Consider the following 25213-nt stretch of genomic DNA (forward strand, 5'->3'; position numbering starts at 1 on the left):
CTAAATGACGTAAGTTCTGCTTCGCTTGCTGTGGTCAGTGGGTGAGGCCAGCTACATACCATAACTGATAATGAGCCACAACAATTAGTGCTCATTTTGCAACACAACTTGAAGAAAAGATAAACTGAGAAAGCAAACATGTCTGGCAAAGGAATAACTCTGAGGGTCAATGTTCCTGGAAAAGGGCCTGAAGTAAGCAACTTAGATTACTAAATACAGTGTAGCCTGGTGTGCATGGCAGTGCAGTACAGCAGCTAGCTAGATTTTAATACTAACTATAATACCTATAATTAAGACAACACAATTACAAAGCCAGAGGTCGCTTCAAAAAGTTATGTTGAAGACCTGGTGTCATGTCGCATATTTAGAGGGTCGTATATAATAATTGGAGGTAGCTCAAAGAGTCTAATCAGTCTACTCGCCTCGATTTCTAAACGCGTCAGTGGGCTAGAATCGAGGCTAGAGTGTGGCTATATTTACCTCCATTCAGGATGCGAGATTAAAAATGTATACAGCTGTTGCTACTTATAGAGAATTTTAGAAAATTGCCTAAGCCTGAGGGTAGTGTCGCATATTTGAAGGGTCGCCTTAATTAGAGGTCTTATAGCTGAACTGTCTCCTCACAAATTTTACTTCATGTGCTATAAACCTCCACCTGCTTGCATGCACACACCTGCAGCAATCTCCTACCAGCCAGCTCGGAACTAGGGTCCCTGCTCAGGACTACGAGAAGTTGAGGAGACAAGCCCTAGCCAACGACACTCTGTTTGAGGATCCCTACTTCCCTGCAGACGAATCCTCTCTTTTCTTCAGCCAGAAACTGCCTTTCAAGCCCGAGTGGAAGAGGCCCGGGGTAAGGTGGTTGTGTGGAAAGTATAACTACTTACTAATGTCAATGTTATTTTGAAAAATTGTGCATAATCGATTGATTTGAGGCAATTTCTGGCCGTCTACAAGACTGTCATGTGAAAACTAATCACGGCATGTCATTAATTTTTTATCAACAGTCCATGTATTCATCATACATATAACTCCGTGTGGGAATCCTTATTTTATGTCAGTTGCCATGGTTGCTAGGATGTGTAAGAAAAGAATTTCGTTTGTTTAACTGTGCATGTTATAGGAATTTGTGGTCATCAAGTATTTAATTTCGCCCAACTCCCTAGCTTTGAATATCCACCAAAAATTTAACACATTGAACAACTATCTAGTTTCAACTACAATTGCTTTATTTCACTTGATCTCCACTCTCCCACCTGTCAACCGTATAGAGCCAATGCATCCTAGACGCATCCTTATAGGAAATAGAGTATGTCCTAAGGATTAACCCTTTAACCGTCACGGGCCACGATCGTGGCCCGCAATAGTGACTTTTTTTGCGAAATTCTAATTCTGCGATACTTAGGAAGTAGCTCGAACTACACACATCCCTGTATAGAGGAAGAGCTGTAGAATCACGTGCAATTTAGTCTAGAATTTTCCAAGCCACGTTGCTATATTAAAATTTCATTAGCATCTTACCGCACGAAGATTATAGCTATGGCTAGGTTGTTTACTTGTGCCGATGTGCTTGAACAGCTTGAGGACAGCAATGGCGATGTCTCCTCTGGTGATGACAGTGCCTATGAAGGAGAGGGGATAGTAGGATACCTCCCAAAGGCTACCAGCTTTATGCCAGACGCTGATGAACTGTCTGGGACTGAGGACATGCATGACATGGACCTAGACGCTAGAGCTATGGACCAGGACGGTGAAATACCAGGATCTAGGAGAGGGCTCACTGTGTGACTCTGGCAAGTAGTATAGTATAGCTAGAATATCAGTAGTAAGTATAGTATAGCTAAAATAGAATTAGCAGTAATGAACAGTCTTTATGTGAGCTTGTAAATTTCATAGATCGTTCACCGATATAGTATTACATGTACGTATTGTACTTCAAATTGATATATCTTAGCACTGTTACATTCATATGATGTGAAAATCAAGCTTAGTCAAGCCTTTATACCATATGATAGGCTGATCCATAAAAAAAATTTTTGGATTTTATCTCACCGCTGGCCGAGCATTTAAAATGATAAAAACGGGTGAGCGTAATAACCGTGGTTGTTATGGCAACACATGTTGCACCATTTTATTCCTTGTTGTATGGGCATTCTATTGGTATATGGTTGCTAGGCATTTTATTGCTCTGGAAACCCGATAGAGAATTTACAGACATTTCACTTCACTGTTAATTAAGAATCCGACGGTTAAAGGGTTAATTGTTAGTACATCTCATCTCCTGACAACGTGGTCTTATTAGGGAACAATATTGCTATATAATCTATTTCAACACTGGCATCTGTTTATTGGCACTTCTAGGGCGTAGCAATAGAAAAGCTACATTCTTGGCATTCACTCTCTTGTGTATGTGTACACTTTGTAGCACTAATGTGTCTGTTTAGTCTCCTTAGGAAAACGTTCTGTGTGCATGCAGTTTTCATTAAGCCCATGATACTACTGTTTGCTGGCTGTCAAAAGTATAGCTACATGGATGCTTGCATTTTTATGTTCCACCCTCCCCCTGCATAGGACTTCTGCAAGGACCCTCAGTTGTTCTCTGGTGGTGCTGACAGGTTCGATGTGAAGCAGGGCATGCTTGGAGACTGCTGGCTAGTGTCAGCCATTGCCTCTCTCACTCAAGACTCTCTCCTACTCAACAGGGTACGTTCATGCATCGATTGGTGTTCACCATGTACATTTCAAGTGGTTACATGTGTCACCAATTCTTTAGTGAATCCATGCCAGTTGCATATGAAAGTTGATTTGCGATGTTTCTGTTATGAGTTATGTTTAAAATAAGGCTTTGAAGCTTTTAAGCCTTTGCAACCTGAGCCCTGAAGTCATTTAATATAATCTCAATTCCCCATTAGTTCCAGATATACCCAGAAAGAATGTCTATGTTTCCTTAGTGGTATAGAGTTCATTCTGTCTAACGATGTGTAGGTGGTCCCCATCGAGCAAGGCTGGGGTTATGGCTATGCTGGCATCTTCCACTTCAAGTTCTGGCATTTTGGAGAATGGGTGGACATTGTTGTCGACGATCGTCTGCCTACACGCAACGGGAAATTGATCTTCATTCATTCTGAAGATGATAATGAGTTCTGGAGTGCTCTTCTGGAGAAAGCCTATGCCAAGTCAGTGTTATTGGATTAGGCATGGATAGTTGACATATTAGTTATGCTAAAACTGTTCATTAAAGTTAGACACAATCAAACACTTACTGCCTTTTTCAAAACTTGTACATTGTACTTGGTGTAGTATCGTATAGCGGGTTAATTTCGTATGGTGGAAATTTTCGTGTAGTAGAGCATCATACGAAAATTAAAACTACGAAATCATTCTACCGCGATAAGTTCAACGTCACTATCGCTGTACGAATATTTAAAATGCAAATGGGTAGTGCATACGAAAATTACCCACTTATACGGTAACTCATGTTTTTTCCATGGCATTAAAGCCATAATTATCGTCTCTAGTGGGCAGAAGTTATCTTTGGCTGACATACATGTATTAACACACTGATGGATGGTCTCTGTTAATTTTTGTACATTAGCCACTGCAAATTTTACGTGTCATTGTACCTCTCCCTGTCTCCCGCTCTCCCCAGGCTGTATGGTGGCTATGAGGCCCTGAAGGGAGGCAAGACATCTGAGGCCATGGAGGACTTCACTGGGGGAGTGGTAGAGTCCATTGAGCTGGCCAAGGCTGAACCTGATCTCTTCAACAAGATTCTTAAGAACTCACAGCGATCCTCTCTCATGAGTTGCTCCATCACGTGAGTCGGTACTGCATTGGTACAGTATATGTTTGCATGCACTATGAGCTCATTCATAGCTGAGTCAATAGTGTCCAGCTGTCAGGTTAAACTATCTTACAGTAGCTAAGAAGTGTGTCACTGTCTACAATTTACCTTGTGATATTTAATTAATTGATAACATTTATTTAATTACGACTCTTATTTCAACTCCGTAAATGTTTGACTGAGACATATGATATGCCCACTCTCCTTATAGTGCTAGCAGAGATGAGGTGGAAGCGAAACTGGACAATGGGCTTATTAAGGGTCACGCCTATTCTGTGACTGGGGCGAACGTGCTGACTGTGAAGGGCAAGGAAATCAAGTTGATCCGGATCCGGAACCCGTGGGGGCAAAAAGAATGGAACGGAGACTGGAGTGACAAGTTAGTCCAGTATCCAATACCTAATACCTATAATTATGTTAGCATAATTATTCTAACCTGGCAAAATGTAAACGGAGTTTTATTGTACTTTGTACTACGTGTACTGTAGTAGTTTTGACTAGTACACACTATATACAGTCATGTAATCCCATAGCCCAAACAACTTGACCCACATAGCTTGTTTTCTCTAGTGTATAAACAGAAGTTTGCTTAAAAATTCATATCCATTGAGCCAAATGTGTGAATTCACAAACACAACATGTTTACCCTCTCCCCGAAATGGCAGGAGCTCCACTTGGAAGAACGTGCCCGAGGAGAAGCGTCGCCAACTTGACCAGAACAATAAGGATGATGGAGAGTTCTGGATATCCTTTGACGACTTCCGCAAACACTTCACCGACTTCGAAGTGTGCAATGTCACCATTGATGCTCTCTATGAGGATGAAAACAGTAAGTGAGGACGACTGTGTGTGTATATGAGGTTACATACATGTACATGATGTATAGTGCCAAGTCAAGTTAAAAATTACAGTTAAGAGGCTGCTTTGAAGACTACCGTATTACTAGAATGTTTTGCGAGTATCAAACATTTTGATCAATTCACAGCAATAAAATCCGCAAAACCTAAATTATTACTAGTAAATACACACGATCCTTGCCAGAACACGATCGCAAAGGGTCAAATTTTCTGCTGATTTGGCTCATTCGTAAAGGTTTTTCACCCGCAAAAATTATTCTAGTAATACGGTATGTAATTTCACTGTAAACATTAGATTGTGCATGTGACCTTCACATTGAACTAAGCTGTTGTTAAAGTTGTAACTCCTCCCATCCAGCCAAAAGTTGGAACTCTGTGATCCAATCCGGCAGTTGGCTTGGTCCCAAGGCTGGAGGATGTCGTAACTTTCCCACCTTCACCAACAACCCTCAGTTCCAGATATACCTGGACGAGGATGACGATGGTGACGGCAAGTGCTCTTGTCTCATTGCCCTCATGCAGAAGAACCGCCGCAAGCAGAAGAAGATGGGTGTGCAGGACTTATGCATCGGCTTCTCTCTCTATAAGGTATAGGTTGCACCCACTAAAATGTATATATAATTATGTTTGAGTGCTGCACCATTACTCAGTTCTAAAATGGTATTTCTCATGACATAATTCTAACTGACGGGCCATTATTCTAGCACAGATAAGAAATAGTAAATCTTGTATCTCTATCGATTTAACTATACTGAGACCTAGCTACAGTAAACGTAATTAATATTGGCTATGTACGAATATCATTCGGTGTGTACTATCCATCTTCTATGGCTCTTATTATTGTCACTTTGTGTGTTTGGGTTGCATACATGTGTGCGTGTGTGTGTGTGTGTGTGTGTGTGTGTGTGTGTGTGTGTGTGTGTGTGTGTGTGTGTGTGTGTGTGTGTGTGTGTGTGTGTGTGTGTGTGTGTGTGTGTGTGTGTGTGTGTGTGTGTGTGTGTGTGTGTGTGTGTGTGTGTGTGTGTGTGTGTGTGTGTGTGTGTGTGTGTGTGTGTGTGTGTGTGTGTGTGTGTGTGTGTGTGTGTGTGTGTGTGTGTGTGTGTGTGTGTGTGTGTGTGTGTGTGTGTGTGTGTGTGTGTGTGTGTGTGTGTGTGTGTGTGTGTGTGTGTGTGTGTGTGTGTGTGTGTGTGTGTGTGTGTGTGTGTGTGTGTGTGTGTGTGTGTGTGTGTGTGTGTGTGTGTGTGTGTGTGTGTGTGTGTGTGTGTGTGTGTGTGTGTGTGTGTGTGTGTGTGTGTGTGTGTGTGTGTGTGTGTGTGTGTGTGTGTGTGTGTGTGTGTGTGTGTGTGTGTGTGTGTGTGTGTGTGTGTGTGGATTACCCTTGCTCAACCTGCACTACAGGCCCCTGATGAGACCACCACTTCTGTGGACAAGCAATATGTGGACTACCACTTGAGTACTGGGACCTCTGGCAGCTTCACTAACGCTCGTGAGGTTCAGAATCGGTTTGATCTGGACCCAGGTTGTTACATAATCATTCCATGTGCCTTCAAGCCGGGTGAGGAGGGAGACTTCCTCCTCAGGATCTTCACGGAGAAATCATCCGAGAAAAAGTACGTTGTGACACTCTGTACGTCATACGCCATACTCCTTGATGATTAAGTTTAGGTCAATTTTTTCCCTATTGGGATTACTACTGTACTAGAGCATACTTTTTCTTTTGCAAGTACATGTGCATGTCTTTGATCATGACCTCCTCCCCAGGCCCAAGAACGCCCAGGGTGAGGTGGTCAAAGATGAGCGTAAGGAAAAGCTGAGAAGCATGTTTAGTAAGCTAGCTGGATCTGATGGAGAGATAGACTCAGAGGAGCTGCAGGACGTGCTCACAGCCTCCTTCTCTAAGGGTACACATTAGAATCTTGAATATCTTGAATAATAATTGCCTGAACATGTGTGTGTCATCATAATTGCCCATTGAAATACGTTAGCGTTTCTTTGATAAAAACAGATACAACTGTTGTACACTTGAGCAATATTAATAGTGCTGAATATTTGCTGTTTTAGCATTGCTATACACTGTCTGCTACAGAAATGTCCAGTGGGTCTGCTTTCTCTCTGGACGCCTGCAGGTCCATGATTGCTATGCTCGATGTGAGTTATTAATAGGTTAATCGTATATAGGGTTTCGAATGAGTTCAATTTCAAATTGCTAGTTTTTGCCGCATAAATCGCAATCGATGAAATACACGCAAGGAGTATAAGCATGCGCATGAAATTTCCCATGCTTTGTACTTTACGTGTCAATCGCATTCGAAACCCGATAATTATACGATATAGTTGAGTCTGGTACATATACGTATATGTACTGCATGTACTTGTATTCACTAATTTTGACGATGTTCGTGCTTAGGAGGATGGCAATGGCACTCTTAACTATGAGGAGTTCGAGAATCTGTTGGTCACCATTGCTAACTGGAAGGTACGTATGCCAACAACAAAGAATTGATAATGCTAATGTATATAAAATGTACAAAGACTCAGTGCATTCTTCTTTTGGTGCAGAAAATGTTCTTCAAATTTGATAAGGATCGCTCTGGTACCCTGGAAAAGCAGGAGGTATATGAGGCCGTCAGGAGCCTTGGTAAGAATCCTCTGCTTAACTTACTGAATGCATATAACGTATAAATGTACATGTATACTACATGCACGTACCGTATATATGTATATACCGTATTTACTTGATTAAACGCCCGAGCATTTATCTCCTAGCAACATCTGTAGAGGGGACGTTTAAACGAGATGGGCGCTTATTTGAAACGGGCGTTTATTGTTATGGAACCAGTTGCAAGCATGGCAGCGTAGAATAATAGATACTATGATGGCAAAGAGAGAGATGCCGACACAGAGGGAGAAAACCACTCCTACGACTTAAGATTTAAGCTGAGAGCTGTGGCAGCAGCCAAGAATAGCATAATAACTTAGCACACAGCAGCAGTTATTATGCTATTCTTGGCTGCTGCCACAGCTCTCAGCTTAAATCTTAAGTCGTAGGAGTGGTTTTCTCCCTCTGTGTTGGTATCTCTCTCTTTGCCATCATAGTCTATGCTGCCATGCTTGCAACTGGTTCCTGCTACTTCAGCTCCACCCACAGTACCACGCCCCATACATGACGTTTATTGACAAAGCAGAGCTTTTACCATGGGCGTTTAATAAAGAGGGCAAGTAAATACGGTACCCACGTTTTAGTGGGAGATAATTTCTCATGACATTCTAAAAAGCCGTCACAGTTAACATTTACTAGGAGATTACTAGAATACTTCATCCACGTGTGAGTCTTTGTGTAGATCGAGGTAATCAGTAGTTCGACACTCTTCTCTTCTTATGTATACTCTTGGTACAACACCATGCACCCAACATCTCTACATGTATGTGTACAGTTGTAATAACCTCCTCCCTCGTCTAGGCTATGAAATCTCCCCTGATGCCATGTTGGTGCTATTCAACAGGTTTGCCAGGAAGCGGAGGCACATGCACATAGATGACTTTGCCTCCTGTCTCTCGCGAGTCAAGGTCATGGATGGTGAGCTAGACTCAATACGTTGTTGTATACATACTGGGTTACTTACGAATCATGTAAAAAAATTGAAAGCTTGATGTTTTTGTGAAATGACATTGTGGTTACACGTAGTTTTGTTAATTTGTAAATTTTCGTTCTACGTCACTGTAAGTAGTTTGATACTGCATGGTGTTAGCTCTCCTGTGTTTCTTTGCAGATACCTTCAAGAAGAGGAGCAAGGGTGGACGTGTCACTCTGAACAAGGATGAGGTAGATACATGATACATGTATGATGTACGTGTTTGTACATGTGCATGTTGTAAAAGTGTAATTAATTTTTGGTAATTGCTATAATTATGGCAAGCAACTTTTTAAGATCATGTTGATTGAGTTTTCAACTATTCTTCAGTTCTTTAAGGTTACCTTGGGCATCTGATGGCTGGTGGATTGTACTGAGAAGAAGATCAATCAAATCATTAATTTTGTATTTTTATACGTAGGTATATCAACTAACACTTTTAGAATTAATTTCCCCTCAGATTTACTGCCTATCAGACTTTTTTTTTAGATTTCCACACCTCTCTAGATCTAGTACAAAACAATGTATTGATTTGAGTAGCAATTTTAAATTATGAAGCGTATACTGTATATTGATTGCTAAAAGCACTGTTTTGATGGGATGCATGGACACAGGTTAAAAACCGTGTGACATACATTATACTATTTACGACACTGTATACACTTTAAATAAAAGCACCAATGGCTTTGGAAATGGTGGATAAGATATGGCGTAGCTAAGACAAACCTGTAGCTGAGATTAATTTGTTTGGGGGAGGAGCTGCCTTGTAAAAGGGTCGTTATTAGTAAAACCAGTAGGTTTTACATAGGATTGGCAGTGGGTTTGCCTGTGTTTAGCAATATTTCAATTATTTTGACTCATGTTCAAACTGTTCTATCTCTGCAGGGAAAGGCCACATCAAGAAACTGGCTGAACAGATAGTTTATTTAGCCTTTTCTCTCTTTGTATCTCTCATTTCATAATCCATAAACATTTTAATGAATGAATATTTTCATTTTAAAAATTGCACTATTTCGACGTTTCACCGCTCTTTGTCTGACTGACTAAGTAAGTAAGTAAGTAAGTAAGTAAGTAAGTAAGTAAGTTTCTTGCCCAGCATTTACTCCAAGTACAGCCATCTCCAGGACATTCTGCACAGGGTTTCCAAACGACTACAACCTGGATTACAAAGCGCTTCTTCAGATTTGCAATTGCTTCCACGAGGCAGATGACCTCTCAGTCTCTATTTCTCTTACCTAGACAATTCCGCCATCTTTAATGACTCAGCAATTGCGTTGTGGCCAATAATAATAGATAGGCGTGGCTAATAAACCGTGCGCCTAAAATCAGTGCAGCAGTGCTTTTCCAGAGCCTGAGGTGTTCCTTTTCTTCACACTGTTCAGCTCTAGCTCCCTTTCTCTGACAGGCATGCTATATGCACTGGCTAGATATCATGCTCTTAAAATGGCTGTCATTTAATACTGATTCGCAAATTCAACATAATTATCAAGCAATAAATTATTACTCATTATACTATAATTATTAGTCCAGAGATATTCGAGAAGATATCTGATTAGTCCTGTCTTCTCTTCTTGTACTGCCTCTTGACGTTCCACTTATGCATGTCATGATACGTAAACTGTACTGAAAAAGAAAGGGAATCCGACTAGAAAAACATTTGCAATGTGAAAAATTGCTAGGATTGGCCAGGGGAACCACAAAAAAGCGTGGGAACAAGAAATCAGACGAGAGCATAACTCCAATCCGTTACAACGTCATGAACATGTACAATACATAGTATATTAAATAATAGACTGTGTTCCAGATCCACCTATCAGCTTCCATCCACCACATCATTCCATGCAGTCACCAGTACGGTCCGTGCATGTTACTACGCATGGATGGACTGTGTGTACCTGTGCTCAACACTGCATGTATTAGGAACATCAATTCATCACAAATCATCATGATTATGTGCCCCACATTCTAAAATGGATGTATAATAAATATATATAGGGATTGGTCATCACTCCACCAGTAAAAATTGCGTGGCATATTGGCTGGGAAAACATGGGAAAACTACCAGTATACATGTGATTGACGTTGTAACGGATTGGAGTTATGCTCTCGTCTGATTTCTTGTTCCCACGCTTTTTTGTGGTTCCCCTGGCCAATCCTAGCAATTTTTCACATTGCAAATGTTTTTCTAGTCGGATATGTATAGGGTTAGGTTATAACCATGACACTTTATATCATAGAGACGTATAATTATAGCACCATAATATTATTCCATTTATATTATTATACAGTACACGTACGAAAAATCTGACTTTGCAGTATTGATTAAAAAGTGCATAAATAATTATATATATGTTCAAGTGTTCTCTGTACAATACGCTGATCTTGTGACGACAGACTAAACCGAGGAGCATGCATGTAGTTTGGTGAACACCTCGCGTATTCCCTATCTATATAGCTGAGTCATGGCATGGATGAGTGATCGAGCAAACGCTGTCTTGTGCTTATAAACTGGTACAAGTTCAGTGCATCCGGTCTAGATTACTTGCTAATTTTAATGCTGATAAGTACCGTTGTGCATGGTACGTCTACGTACAACATATCAAATGTTTTCATGGCAACATGAATTATAAAAGTGGTGGGTTTAATTGACAATGTGGTGATTAATAGAACAGTAAACAATTATTGTTATACCCAGTAGTGTAGGGTTATCAGTTAGGGATCGAAGAGAAATTAAGCGCACGCTTACATAATAATATCTACACATCCTCCGCAGTGCTCAAAATGAGTTTTTAGTGCCGTTTGGGTTAGGGAGAGACTTGAAGAAGATCTAACGGCTATAAGGTCCAAAAGATACACAAAGTAGATCTATAAGCTTGAATAAATTGCGACAGTCCAGAAACACTTTACTTCCAGAGATATAAATTACCATTACGGTAACCTATAGTGGTGGCTAGCTCCTTCATCGTCTGCGATATGTGCAAAGTATACATCGCAGACTGCATGCACATGCATTGTCTAGATCTAACTTCTGTCGAGCAACAAAGTATGTAGATCTATACAGGTGTGAAGCCAGGTGTTACAAATGTCACAGAGAATATGCCCTTTTGGTACGATCCGACGGGAACAGAGCAAACACCACAGTTGAGATCTGGGGCTCCATGTTGATTTGTAACCAGGCAACTTCATACTCTTGAGAATATAGATTAGGTGATAATTTGGAGAACCTCATGATTATGAGCCACAACAATTAGTGCTCATTTTGCAAAGAATTGTGCTCTAGATAAACTGAGAGAGCCAAAAAAATGTCTAGCAAAGGAATAACTCTGAGAGTCAATGTTCCTGGAAAAGGAGCTGCAGTAAGTAACATTATTGGATTACTGAATGCAGCTAGTGTGCATGCATGCTAGCTAGATACTACATACACCATACACCATACATTTTATAGCTGAACATGCATGTATATATAGTCCTCCCTTGCACGCACACACCTGCCACCCAGCAATCCCCTACCAGCCATCTCGGAATTAGGGTCCCTGCTCAGGACTACGAGAAGTCAAGGAGACAAGCCCTAGCCAACGACACTCTGTTTGAAGATCCCTACTTCCCTGCAGACGAATCCTCTCTCTTCTTCAGTCAGAAACTGCCTTTCAAGCCTGAGTGGAAGAGGCCCGGGGTAAGATGATTGTTTGGAATTATAATTATACTGGCTCAAATTTCCATGAAATAAATGGTGCATGCATGGATTATCCGATTTGAGGCTGATTTCTGCATGGCTGGCTATAGACTGTCATGGTGAAAACGTGCTATGCATGCATGCCATTAATTTCTTTGTACTGTCTTTGTTACATAACTTGTGCGGCAATTCATATGCAGTGTTTAATTTCGCCCAACTCTCTATTGAATACCAACATTTGACCCTTGTTCCTATACTATGGTGACATTGAAAAGACTTTCTACTTCCAAACAGGTTCTACTAGAATTGCTCGATCTCAACTCCTTGGATCTCAATTCAATCTCACCTTGCCAACCTATATTTACATGCATCCTTGTAGGAAATAGTGTGATTGTTAGCACATCTCCTGACAACAGGCATAGTCTTATTAAGGATGCTAACTCTTTCAACACATGGCATCTGTTTATTGGCACTTTTAGGGGTATTAATAGACAAGCTACATTCTTGGTATTCACTCTCCTGTGTATATATTTGAATGCCCACCTTGTAGCACCATGCAGCGTCTCTGTTTATAGCCTGCTGCAGCATGTATATGTGTATACATTAATGCAGCCTTCTTACCAAATTAAATGTAGTTATTAGTATTATAGTCATTAAGCCTTGCTTGATACTGTTTGGTGGCTGTCAAACTATATATACATGCTGGATTGAAGGATGCCAGTTTCTTCCCCATTCATACTAATCTGCATGCATGTGTTCCACCCTCCCCCTGCACAGGATATTTGCAAGGACCCTCAGTTGTTCTATGGTGGTGCTAACAGGTTCGATGTGAAGCAGGGCATGCTTGGAGACTGCTGGCTAGTGTCAGCCATTGCCTCTATCACTCAAGACTCTCTCCTACTCAAAAAGGTATATAAATATATCCATTGCAGCAGTGTTCTCTATGCAGCATGTATAGTGCATGCATGATATGGCGTATGCTACAGCTAGCATGTTTACATGCCGTAAACAGTTCTTTAGTGCCATAGACCCACGCCTGTTATGAACATTGATTCGCATGCAGTGTTTCTGTTTTTGTACGTTTAAAGGTTTTGTGCATGACTTTGAAGCTCGTAACACTGTGCAATCTGAGCCTGCAGTTATTAAATAGCAATGTAAATTTTTCGTTAGTGCCGATAGTCACCTATGTAATTTTGTTTCTTTAGTGCATGGTCGATTGTCTCTAATGGTATATATGTAGGTGGTCTCCATTGAGCAAGGCTGGGGCTATGGTTATGCTGGCATCTTCCATTTCAAGTTCTGGCATTTTGGAGAATGGGTGGACATTGTTGTCGACGATCGTCTGCCTACACACAACGGGAAATTGATCTTTATTCATTCTGAAGATGACAATGAGTTCTGGAGTGCTCTTCTGGAGAAAGCCTATGCCAAGTCAGTGCTATAAAATATACGGATTATAATATATAGGGACGTCATGTTTGTACTTCATACGCTACAATAATTAATTAACTTGTATTTCGTGTTGTAGTTAAAATAATAGCTAGGGGCTCACGTGTTTTACATGCATGATATTGAGCCACGTATGTTGTCTCTATCAATTGGGCAGAAGCTTTCTTGGACCTGCATGCATGGTGGCATGCATGCACGTACAGTACTGATGTTTCCAATTATAGCTGGTACACTAGCAACTGCAAATTTGTACCCATCCCCTTCTCTGTATAGGCTGTATGGAGGGTATGAGGCCCTGAAGGGAGGCAAGACGTCTGAAGCCATGGTGGACTTCACTGGGGGAGTGGTAGAGTCCATTGAGCTGGCCAAGGCTGAACCTGATCTCTTCAACAAGATTCTTAAGAACTCACGGCGATCCTCTCTCATGAGTTGCTCCATCAGGTGAATCGGTTACTGCATTTAGTGCGTGAGTTACACTGCATGGTTACATTGGTAGATGTTTGTATGCACTCATATATTTACAATATCACAAGGTTCTTCATAGCAGAGTATTTTAAGCCAATTTGTATTTGAACCCTTATATTTAACCCTATAAATAATTGTAATGAGACCCACTCTCTCTTATAGGATTAGCAGCAGAGATGAGGTAGAAGCGAAACTTGACAGTGGGCTTATCAAGGGCCACGCCTATTCAGTTACTGGAGCGAACCTGCTCCCTGTGAGGGGCAAGGAAGTCAAGCTCATCCGGATCCGGAACCCGTGGGGGCAAAAGGAATGGAATGGAGATTGGAGCGACAAGTTAGTTAAAACCATGCCCAATATTTCTCTTCAATCGCGCACTATAACTTCATCAACCCGAATTAGCATTTATATTTCCAAATCTTACAATGTACCCAGGGTTTCAACCTTCCTCCCCCCAAATATGTAGAATAATGATATAGACATAATATGACACCATCATTATTATTAGTACAACATCAGGCGCTTACACGTGCCCACACCTTTCCCCTCCAAAGTTTTCATCTTAAATGAAACCCTAGTACCCGCATAGCAGGTATATTTCGAGGGTATAAAAATTAGTTTTCGCTGATTAAACATAATTTACCGCGAATATGAATTTATTATCGCATGTATGCATATGCACATGTGTAAAAATGCTGCTATTCAGTAAAAATTAAATTCCCAAAAACATTCTGCGAAAATGTATACTCTCGAAATACACCCGCTAAATACGGTACTTGTCTTGACTAGCATGACAAATACGTGCGTAAATTTAATAGCCCACACTTCACATAAAACAAAAATCTGCCACTATTTAAACCAAGATATTGTTGTGTGAAGGCTGTCTATGCTGTAAACGCAGCACTATGGTATCCAGGTGAGTAGATATACTCGTGACAAACAAACAAACAAACAAACCAACGGACTACTATACCCGTGGCCGCCCACGCGCCTCGTGTAATAATATTATTATCTAGTGCATAGGCAAAAGGTTGCTCAAATGAATTGAGCCAGATGTGAGACATCAATTTTGATTTAAAGTTTCCCCGAAATGGTAGGAGCTCCATTTGGAAGAACGTGCCTGAGGAGAAGCGTCGCCAACTGGACCAGAACAATAAGGATGATGGAGAGTTCTGGATGTCTTTTGACGACTTTTGCAAGCACTTCACCGACTTTGAAGTATGCAATGTCACCATTGATGCTCTCTATGAAGATGAAAACAGTAAGTAAGGAATTTATCGTACACATGTACACGTATATAATTATAGTGCTACTATACTGTATATCATCGGACACTTCTAATTATCGGACACTCTTCTGGGCAATTTTTGTTGTTCTAATACAACGGACACTCCGATGCTTAAATATCCGGTTAATACCTTGAAAAGTTGAGTTACATTCATAGCCGACCAGTATACTTGTGCTGCAGTTAGATAGCTTTGAGTAGCTAGTTTTAGATAGCTAGTGCAACTATTTAGTCGCACACTGTTCTATTAAACTTAGCTAGCTCACATGCAGCTGCGTGCTTGTTCTAATTATTCTGGACACTTCGCATGCTCTATAAAAATCTGTTCCAGTTATACCCGGACAATTCCTTATTTTTTGCTGTCCGACATCATATTATGATGATCAAGTGGCTGTTGAAAAGTACTGTAAGAGGCTGCTTCGGAATGTGTACTGGATGGTACCCTCTAAATTTGTTAATTATGGACTTCACAGTGCATTGTTGATGTTTAACTACCTTAGTTATTTTCACAGGTAGATTTGTCTGCGATTTCACTGTTTAGCTCATTTTTCTGATATTAATTTCTGCTAAATTTTGTGAAATCATAGCATTTTTATAATTACTCGCAAGTGGTTTTGATGAGATTCATTGCATTTTCCTATTATCTGCAAGTACAATTTTTTGCGAATTTACTCAGAAGTAACAGAAATTAATATCTGCGAAAATATAACCCCTGCCCCTCCATCTAGCAAAGAGTTGGAACTCTCTGATCCAATCCGGCAGTTGGCTTGGTCCCAAGGCTGGAGGATGTCGTAACTTTCCCACCTTCACCAACAACCCCCAGTTCCAGATATACCTGGACGAGGATGACGATGGTGACGGCAAGTGCTCTTGTCTCATTGCCCTCATGCAGAAGAACCGACGCAAGCAGAGGAAGATGGGTGTGCAGGATCTTTGCATCGGTTTCACCATCTATAAGGTGGATTTGGTACTCTATAATGATTATGGTTGAGTGCTCCAAGCAACATGCAGTACTGAGTTCTGGAGCATATTGTTTCTCAGTCATGATATCATAGAAGTTTAATATGTAAACATACATTGTAGTTTTTGGGATCTCTATCGCGGATTTAGAGTATTAATTTGACAAAATAAAGTATAAGGAAACTGGCTTTTATATATGGGGTGCCATTTGTGTCAAAATCCAAAAAGAGTCGATGTTATGAAATGGAGTCGACGTCATAAAGGTCGATGTTTTAAAAATGAGTCGATGCTTACCAAGAGTCGATGTCATAAAGGCTGATGTTTTAATTGCCATTTGTGTCAAAATTAAAAAGAGTCGATGGTTATAAAAGGGTCGACGTTACAAAGGAGTCGATGTTTACCATAATAATTTATTTATCATTAGTATTTTGTGTTTTGTAGTAAGTCGACCTTTACTAATTTCAATTTAACGGTAAACTGAGAGTGAAGTCAGTGTTAGCCTCGAGACCACGCCGATTAATCGGCCTAGATTCGAGACTAGTCAGTGTAGGGCTAGGCCAGTAGGAGGAGTGGATCTGCATAGGGCAGGCTGACCTTAGTTCATTAAGGTCACTCATTAGGGTTCTCCAGTCTGTTCTGTGCAGCACACCTCGGCTCCAGCTTCCTACACTCTCCAGTTTACCGTTAAATTGAAATCAAATCGTATTAGTAAAGGTCGACTTACTACAAAACACAGAATAGGCCTACACTAATGACTTGTTAATGTTATGGTAAACATCGACTTAATTTATAACATCGACTCTTTCATAACATCGGCTCCTTTTTAAAACATCGACTCTTTTATAACATCGACCTTTATGACGTCGACTCCATTTCATAACATCGACTCTTTTTGGATTTTGACACAAACGGCACCCATATTTATATAGCTTGAATATGTATCAAATATTTAAATATGTAAAAGAGCATCCTTCTGCGCGCACTATCCATCTGATCTCAAAGAACTTGTATTATTATAGTGCATTAAGATTGCATGCATGCCTGCACTACAGGCCCCTGAAGAGGCCACCACTTCTGTGGACAAGCAATATGTGGACTACCACTTGAGTACTGGGACCTCTGGCAGCTTCACTAACGCTCGTGAGGTTCAGAATCGGTTTGATCTGGACCCAGGTTGTTACATAATCATTCCATGTTCTTTCAATCCGGGTGAGGAGGGAGACTTTCTCCTCAGGATCTTCACTGAGAAATCATCTGAGAAAAAGTAGGCTGCATGTGTATGACGTTTTGTACTTCACACGCCGTACGTAAATTCATGATGACTAAATTTATGACAATTTTCTTCCTCGTGTGTAGCATATAATTATGATTGTACATATACTTTCCAGGAATTTAGTCTCCTGTAAGCATGGAATGTATTAGCCTCGATTCCAGGCCACAGGGAAAAGCTTCTAAAGCGGCCTGGTTCGAGGCAAGGAATGTATATGATCTTAATACATATAATTAGCACACAGCTAGCACACAATTTTTACAAAGGCATTCCTCCTCTTTGCACATGCAGATGCATATGCATGAGTCAATTATTCTGTACGTGATATTGTATTAGTTACTCATCAGTTTAGAGTATAGACATGTTATTGTCTTCGATCATAATATATAACTCCTCCTCCGAATTAGGCCCAAGGACGCACACGGTGTGGTGGTTCAAGACGGTGTACGTAATGGAAAGGTGATGAGCATGTTTTCTAAGCTAGCTGGATCTGATGGAGCGATAGACTCAGAGGAGCTGCAGGACATGCTCACAGCCTACTTTTCTAAGGGTGAACTATTGCTTGAACATGAATATAATTATGTATTGTAACAATTGCCCATTCAAATAGGAAGGTTAGCGTTGGTGTATTATTATACTCCTGATAAAACAGTTGCATTTTTTGTGTTGTATACATAGTTTTACTCAGGTGTGCAGAAATCTCTGCTGTTTAACTTATTTTCTTATATACACTGTCTATATCAGCCATGTCCAGTGGGTCTGCTTTCTCTCTGGATGCTTGCAGATCCATGATCGCTATGCTCGATGTGAGTTAATAGCTCGTTATATGTATAGTTATAGAAAAGCCTGGCATACACGTGTATGTAGCTACTTTGTATTGGTGCTGACAGTTTATTTTGCATTCATATTTAGGAGGATGGCAACGGCACTCTTAACTATGCGGAGTTTGAGAATCTGTTAGTCATCATTGCTAACTGGAAGGTATACCAACATGATAATTATTATGTATAATTATGTACACAAGACTCAGTGCATATACTTATTTGGGTATATACAGAAAATGTTCTTCAAATTTGATAAGAATCGCTCTGGTACCCTGGAGAGACAAGAGGTGTACAGTGCCGTCATGAGCCTTGGTGAGAATTCATATATATCCTGCATGAACTTAATTACTGCATGAATGTATACATGATTATACCATGCACGCATAATGGTACTTTTGAAAGATAATTTCTCATGAATTTCTTAAATTGTGAAGAATTAATTACCACTAATCCCCTATAATTATATATACATGCACTGCATGCTCATCACTGTCTTGGCAGCTCTTTGTATTATAAGCGTCTTAAGTTTATACACATGCAGTCATTATGTAACTAACCTCCCACCCCCTCTCTCGTCCAGGCTATGAGATCTCCCGTAATACCATGTTGGTGCTATTCAACAGGTTTGCCAGGAAGAGGAAGCACATGCACTTAGACGACTTTGCCTCCTGTCTCTCACGAGTCAAAATCATGGATGGTGAGCTATATATAGACTCAATTAATATGTTGTTGATACATGCCTGCATGGAAAGCATTTTAAGTTGCACTAGTTCTTGTGGGGGTTACTTACGAAAAGCCTGATGTTAATTTTTGTGGCAACAAGTATACCGTGACACTACATATTTTATACATACTAACAGTATGATTAATTGTGTATACCATGCATTAATTTAATATATGTCACTGTAAGTATTTCGATGCTGCATGCAAAGCCTGGTGTTATAGCGCCATGATAATTATTGTGTTTCTTTGCAGATACCTTCAAGAAGAGGAGCAATGGTGGACGGGTCACTATGAATAAGGATGAGGTAGATATACACGACTGTACACTATATTGCGGCCCCCGGGCATTATAATACCAGTCCAATATTGCAATATTGCACGAGGGTGCCTGGTATAGTGCAGTGCAATATATGGTTGCTATGGTAATAATGATGCAACATGCCATTACAGCTCTCGTATACAGCTAGAGCACTGGATTGCTTTAATCTGCCTGCATGGGCAACAAGTATAATTATGGTGACCAATTCCATTGTTGAGTTTTATAATAATTATTGTCCCCTGCATGTGTTTTTGAGCAAGAAAGAGATTTATTAGCTAATACAGGTACATCATATATACACCATATATGCAAGAAGTACGACATGCGCGCGTACCTCTCGATTTAGCAATTAGCCTTTGCATAATAACGTTAGCGTGGGGGGATAATTAGACTGAGACGCCCACGCTGAGACGCCCATGCACGCTCAACATTATTGCAGAGTCTATAATTGCTAAATCGAGGCACGCGTGTCGTATACCTCCTCTGACCCCGTAGATTGTGCATGTTGTATATAAGTGATTGATCATGCATGCAAGCCATTTGCTATGCACGCACTCGTTAAGATCATATGTTGGGTTTTCAACTTTCTCCATGTAGTTCTTTAACGTCACCTTGGGTATCTGATGGCCAGTGGATGGATCGTATATTGTACTGCAGAAGAAAATTGATCAATTCAATAGTAGTTATACGTAGGTATAATTTCCCTCAGATTTTACTGTCTATATCAGATTTCCACACCTAGATCTAGTACGAACAATGTGTAGTATATAATTATAGCAATTTATTTTAAGTCACACAGGCATATAGTTGCATGCATGCATGGACAATTATAATTGGATACATATAAAACTATACACAACTTGGTCAGGTATTTGTATACACTTAATTACACAGAAGCACAAGTACAAAGCAAGATGCAATATGCATGGCTATGTTTGGGGCTGCCTTGCAAGTGGTTGGGGGGTTAGGGTTAGGGGGTAGTCCATGCATAATTCAGTATAACACTGCACAAATTATATACAATTAATTTTATATAGCTACATCAAAGTACATGCAGCTACAAAAGTCATGCAAGTACCATAATTTTCTTGCTTACATAATATAATTATAGCGCAATTCTTAGACTATAACTTTGCAAACTTTTAATGACAAAAATTGATAAAAATGTAAATGGTATAATGTACAATGGCGTATGTGTTCAAGTGTTGCCTACAATACGCATTTCCTCCTGGTCTTGTCTGTCCCTGTGATGACAGAATAAACCGAATAGCAGTTTGGTGAACTCCTCACGTATTCCCTCAGGCTCCTCCTCAAGGTCAGTGAACACACAGTGAACCTCACTCAGTTGACCAGCTATAAGGGATATATAGGTGAGTGGGTGAGGTGCAAAAACTGTGTTATGTTCATACACTACTGCGTGCGCGCATGTATACATGTAAAATAAGGAGTATATCAGGAATCGCAATTAAAAAAGTGTTGCTATAATTATTGATAATTATTACAGGGTTTCAAGTATTTTTAGCTGTATGGGAGCAGGAATGTCATGGGGGAGAGAATGCAAGTAGCCAATCATATTATATAGTATACTAACCTACCTGGTGGTGGTTCCTCACTCCCTGCTGGTGCATTAGGTTTGCGGTGTGCAAACAATACACACTGACTATTGTCCAGCTTCTGCCCAGCAACAAAGTACGTATACCTACATGTAAGAGAAAAAAATTGAATGCCTAGCATTATTATGTCTCTCATAGTCTGCAGCTAGGATATCCTCTCACCATTTCTCTAACTCGGTCAGGTGCTGCTGAGCCTTGTCAGGATTATAGACCATCATCACTCCACCGGCGTCTTTAGAGAAGGCTGGCCAACAGCTCTCAAACCTGGGAGTTGAATAGCTAAGCACATTAAAAGACAAAGCGGGATGTACTTACAGCTGTATAGTGAACCTGTGTAGTCTCCCTATAATTATGCAGGCACCCTCTGATATAATACATCCAGATTATAATCGGCCCCGAAGTTTTCGAGCATGTATTTTACACCTCTTGGTCTATGCACATAGCGGCTATATAGACACTGTATAGGGAATGAGGCCAAGAAAGGGATGTTGTTTTTGTGACAATAAAGTTTTACGGTAGTCCAAATGGGGATCTATTCCTTTTCTTTTGGGGAGAAAGGAACCAGCAGCTGGCCGGTTGCTGACAGTGCAACTTGGCCGGAATAGCGAGGTTGCTGTATTTCAAAAATAGCCACGGCTAAAAAAACCACCTGACGAATCTAATGACAGTTCTGTCTTGAGGATAATCAAGGATATCAATCCTTCTGTGTAATCCAATTTATCTGTCAAAACGTCATATCCGGCCGTAATGACGTATAAAATAACATTGAAAACCTAGTTTGGGGCAGCCAGTACTGGCCAGTATACGGAATAGCGAGTGGCCGCATTTCAGGGTGAGTTTTGTGCAGTAAACATAATTATAACCAGCAATCCGTGCCAATGGCCCGTATATCAAGGTGGCCGTACTTCAGAGAGCCGGAATAGCGAGAGTGTACTGTGCATCACTGACGGTCTGTTCTCAAGGATAAAGTAATATCACCCACGCATTACGTATTTCGTGGGTTTGTTCTAATTGCACGGACAACTCTCAACACGGCAGCTGGCCAGCCCTTTCTTCCCAAGAGAAAGGGAGTGGTTTACAGTCTAATGGGGACCTAGAGCCTGAGGGCTGCTGAATACTTGTTTAATGTAGCTAGTGGCATATAAAACGTACTCTTTTCTGCCTCCGCAGTCCCATAGCTCGACGTCAGCTCGTAGAGGGTTGCCTGTCTTTGGGTCCTCTCCCAAGTCCCACTCGAATTCCATGATTCGCACCCCTTGTGTCGGGTTGTACTCCCCACCAGAGCTTTCGGTCGCATCACCAAGGTAGTTAGCTATCATGCTTTTACCACTCTGTGAGTTGTGAGTGTGAGGGAAGGAAATGTTCGATCATCTAAGGAGCTAGAGCTTTATATCTGCTAGTAAGTGCTAAATCATAGTAGATATTTAATAAATACCAGACAAAGACAGCAAACGTGCTTACTTCAGGAGGTCCAACCATCAAGATCTTGGTTCTTAACATGCTATAGGCCTGCTGCCAGCATATGCGCATAAACAGGGCACAGTGCAGTATTACAAGCTAGCTGGAGCTGGATGTTTGAAGGTGGCTGGTTGCCTAGGGCTTGTTCACGAGAGATTCACATGACCAGGAATGACCTTTACCCATAATTGTCTGCTGTGATCCGAGTGCAGTGCATGCAGTGATCAAGAAACGTTTCTTTTGGGTCTCTTCAAGCTAGCTAGCTATAAAATATAGCTGTGTCCACCAAGTTGCCTATAATCATAATGTGTAAGTTTTACAATAAATAATCCAAATGTAATTAACTCTAGCTAGCTAGCTGGAGCCAGAATGTATTATTAACTCTATCTGTCAGATCAGATCTGTTCTGCTCACGTACATACCGTACATACACACACTCTCTCTGGTTATAAAAGTATTAGTAGATTATTAATTTATGTACACTTTGTTTTCCTCACTCTTGCAGATAATGGCTGCTCTCATTGAACCATCACCTCGTTACTGTCAATTCTCTACTGTGGCTGGTGGACGCCATTACCTATGGAAGGGAGATGGGTCTAACATCATTGCTCTGTGTGATCCAAGCACTGAGCTGTGGAGCCTCTTGCACACCACTGGACCTCTACCTCCTGGAGAGTATGGTGGTTGCTCTGTTTGTGTAGGTCGATACCTGTACACTTTTGGTGGTCGTGAAGGGTCTTCTTTTTACAATGACATGGGCAAGCTTGATCTGGACACTTTTCAGTCAACCAAAGTTCAATCCTCTGGTATTCAGCCTATGAAAAAACAAGGCTGTGGACTTGTCTGTGTGAACGAGAGAACTCTGTGCTGCTTTGGAGGAGAAGGTATTGAGGGCCCCACACAACCAGGATCAACATTCACCAGTGGATGGACAAACGAGTTGCATTTCTTTGACACACAAAAGGGTAATTTTTGTCAACGTGCACACTCGCTGTGTGTTTTCATTGCATACACTTATAGCGCATTAGTTACTGGTCGGTGGAGTTCTCACTCACTCGCATAGGACACAATGTTCACTTTCATATCAAACAATGTTACAAGGATGATGTAACATTGTACAATTCTCTAAATTGCCCCACCCCCACTTCCAGGTGTCTGGTCGTCCCCTAAGCTCAGAGGAGAGAGACCTCCTCCCTGTAGTGACTTCACCTTCACCATGGTGGATCAGCGCAGGGCAGTCCTGTTTGGAGGGTGGCAACCTGGCCGTGGTAATAGGGTCAATGATGTCTACCTATTTGATTTCAGGACCATGGTGAGTTGGAATTTAGCACTGCCACATTAAAATGCAGAATACTGTGTGTTCACTGTGTGTAGGAGGTCACTAAGGTGAAGCCAGCACAGGGAGAGCCACGGCCAGTGGAGAGGAGACACCATGCTGCCTGTTGTCTCAACTATGGCCAGGACTACCCTCATTTATTGGTGTACGGAGGAGTGGGTAAAGACCTCAAGACACTGGGGGACATGTGGACACTTAATGTTGACACCGGCAAGTGGACAGAGGCGAGTCTTGTCTTACTATAAACTGTTAGTGTGCGTGTAATAAATGGACGTACATTTACAAGATTAGCTGAATCTAGGAAGCTGTTACAATAGAACCTCGCTAATCTGAATAGAGCGGGACCAGGCTCCATCCGAATACATAACATTTCCGGATTAACGCATGTCATTAAGTATCATTAACGAAGACACAAATACTATACATACTTATCAGAACATACAATGTAACTTTTTTACCTTCAGGTGACACCTCCTGAGTCAAAAACACCACGTTACTGGCACTCCATCACTGCCACCAGCTTGGGACCAGGACTCACTGAGGTCCTCGTGTTTGGAGGCAAGCAGACACTGTTGCTATTTGATCAACCTATTGCTGAGACCACCATACTGAGATTTGGTGAGCAGCTACTAGTACATGCAACCATGGCATCTATTATCTGATAGATAAGTACAGTAGACTCTCGTTAATCTGGTCACCCTTGGGACAGTGCAGTTTGGCTGGAATAGCGAGGTGGCTGCATTTCAGAAAATAGCTAAGAAGCGACCCTACCTAGAATGTAATGACTAATCTGTCTCGTCAAGAATAATTATTATGCTCTCTATTAACAATTTGTTTGGGGCAGCTACAACTGACCAGCACACAGAATAGGGAGTGGCTGCATTTCAGGGCGAATTTTTTTGCAAGCTAGCAATCTGTGCCATGTGAAATGACCGGTATATCGAGGTGACTGTACTTCTGAGGGCTGGATTAATGGGGGTGTACTGTACACACAATACATGTGGCAATGCTTGTACTATTACATTTGTTCCTTAATCCCCCCATAGAGTTGACTGGACCCTCGGCTGGGAAGTGGGCTATCGTGGATGTGGCCCACAACGACACTAGAGGTTCTGCCCAGCGACTGAGCGAGAAGAGGATCAGACAAGCAACTGCTCGTGCCTCATCAGTACGTCAGTGAGATCAACGACCACTAGGCCTTGATAAATTATCCTTTTTTTTTTGTCTATTATTCTTTTTGACTATTCTCAAGTCAGCCCCCATTATTCGACATCCCTCTCATTCTGAAAGAACAATTTATTTTTAGTTGTATTGTAGCATTACAGAAAGTGAAATATAATCCTCTAGTCCTGAGTTTTGCAAAAGAGAAAATACTCCTCCATGCCTGGCTAGTGGCTAGTGCTTACAGTACAGATCTATTGCAATAGATGTCTAGCTATACATTATAAGTAGAACCAGACTCTAAGGGTCAAACTATGCATTGCTAGTTTAGTGCCCTATTATTCTAG

General features: G+C 41.0%; 4 protein-coding genes across 4 annotated transcripts; 3 read left to right on the forward strand and 1 right to left on the reverse strand.

Annotated features, from left to right (window-relative positions):
- Positions 1 to 30: 30 nt before the first annotated feature.
- Positions 31 to 8920, forward strand: LOC135340281 (calpain-9-like). The gene is made up of 16 exons (XM_064536605.1): positions 31 to 192; positions 680 to 853; positions 2572 to 2703; positions 2986 to 3176; positions 3650 to 3817; positions 4056 to 4223; positions 4510 to 4673; positions 5060 to 5289; positions 6100 to 6311; positions 6463 to 6602; positions 6788 to 6849; positions 7109 to 7177; positions 7261 to 7339; positions 8162 to 8278; positions 8472 to 8524; positions 8664 to 8920. The coding sequence occupies exons 1-16, from the start codon at positions 139 to 141 to the stop codon at positions 8688 to 8690; spliced, it is 2040 nt and encodes a 679-aa protein (XP_064392675.1). The 5' UTR covers positions 31 to 138; the 3' UTR covers positions 8691 to 8920.
- A 2637-nt stretch (positions 8921 to 11557) lies between these two features.
- LOC135340299 (calpain-9-like) lies at positions 11558 to 20255 on the forward strand. Its single transcript, XM_064536624.1, has 16 exons — positions 11558 to 11689; positions 11833 to 12006; positions 12784 to 12915; positions 13247 to 13437; positions 13729 to 13896; positions 14083 to 14253; positions 15015 to 15178; positions 15931 to 16160; positions 17215 to 17426; positions 17840 to 17982; positions 18177 to 18238; positions 18345 to 18413; positions 18490 to 18568; positions 18837 to 18953; positions 19232 to 19284; positions 19896 to 20255. Exons 1-16 carry the CDS (start codon positions 11636 to 11638, stop codon positions 19920 to 19922), a joined length of 2046 nt encoding a protein of 681 aa, XP_064392694.1. The 5' UTR covers positions 11558 to 11635; the 3' UTR covers positions 19923 to 20255.
- Positions 20256 to 20390: 135 nt separating this feature from the next.
- On the reverse strand, positions 20391 to 22525 carry LOC135340298 (intraflagellar transport protein 22 homolog). Its single transcript, XM_064536623.1, has 5 exons — positions 22373 to 22525; positions 22064 to 22242; positions 21074 to 21175; positions 20894 to 20997; positions 20391 to 20651 (listed from the first exon to the last, which is right to left on the reverse strand). Exons 1-5 carry the CDS (start codon positions 22439 to 22441, stop codon positions 20497 to 20499), a joined length of 609 nt encoding a protein of 202 aa, XP_064392693.1. The 5' UTR covers positions 22442 to 22525; the 3' UTR covers positions 20391 to 20496.
- A 27-nt stretch (positions 22526 to 22552) lies between these two features.
- On the forward strand, positions 22553 to 25058 carry LOC135340289 (kelch domain-containing protein 2-like). Its single transcript, XM_064536615.1, has 6 exons — positions 22553 to 22678; positions 22875 to 23334; positions 23521 to 23681; positions 23744 to 23929; positions 24170 to 24323; positions 24752 to 25058. Exons 2-6 carry the CDS (start codon positions 22878 to 22880, stop codon positions 24883 to 24885), a joined length of 1092 nt encoding a protein of 363 aa, XP_064392685.1. The 5' UTR covers positions 22553 to 22678; positions 22875 to 22877; the 3' UTR covers positions 24886 to 25058.
- Positions 25059 to 25213: the final 155 nt, after the last annotated feature.

This window comes from Halichondria panicea, chromosome 8 (genome assembly GCF_963675165.1).
Source record: "Halichondria panicea chromosome 8, odHalPani1.1, whole genome shotgun sequence".
Taxonomy (NCBI): domain Eukaryota; kingdom Metazoa; phylum Porifera; class Demospongiae; order Suberitida; family Halichondriidae; genus Halichondria; species Halichondria panicea.

Bases quoted from the DNA above. Each gene is read 5' to 3' on its own strand.
- LOC135340281 (XM_064536605.1), top strand. From the start codon at position 139: ATGTCTGGCAAAGGAATAACTCTGAGGGTCAATGTTCCTGGAAAAGGG. The intron at 2,704-2,985 runs GTACGTTCATGC...AACGATGTGTAG, and splicing joins ACTCTCTCCTACTCAACAGG to GTGGTCCCCATCGAGCAAGG. The intron at 6,850-7,108 runs GTGAGTTATTAA...GTTCGTGCTTAG, and splicing joins CCATGATTGCTATGCTCGAT to GAGGATGGCAATGGCACTCT.
- LOC135340299 (XM_064536624.1), top strand. From the start codon at position 11,636: ATGTCTAGCAAAGGAATAACTCTGAGAGTCAATGTTCCTGGAAAAGGA. The intron at 12,916-13,246 runs GTATATAAATAT...GTATATATGTAG, and splicing joins ACTCTCTCCTACTCAAAAAG to GTGGTCTCCATTGAGCAAGG. The intron at 17,983-18,176 runs GTGAACTATTGC...TGTCTATATCAG, and splicing joins CACAGCCTACTTTTCTAAGG to CCATGTCCAGTGGGTCTGCT.
- LOC135340298 (XM_064536623.1), bottom strand. From the start codon at position 22,441: ATGCGCATATGCTGGCAGCAGGCCTATAGCATGTTAAGAACCAAGATC. The intron at 21,176-22,063 runs GTACGTTTTATA...TTCAACTCCCAG, and splicing joins GACTGCGGAGGCAGAAAAGA to GTTTGAGAGCTGTTGGCCAG. The intron at 20,652-20,893 runs GTAGGTTAGTAT...TATCCCTTATAG, and splicing joins GAGTGAGGAACCACCACCAG to CTGGTCAACTGAGTGAGGTT.
- LOC135340289 (XM_064536615.1), top strand. From the start codon at position 22,878: ATGGCTGCTCTCATTGAACCATCACCTCGTTACTGTCAATTCTCTACT. The intron at 23,930-24,169 runs GCGAGTCTTGTC...TTTTACCTTCAG, and splicing joins ACACCGGCAAGTGGACAGAG to GTGACACCTCCTGAGTCAAA. The intron at 24,324-24,751 runs GTGAGCAGCTAC...ATCCCCCCATAG, and splicing joins GACCACCATACTGAGATTTG to AGTTGACTGGACCCTCGGCT.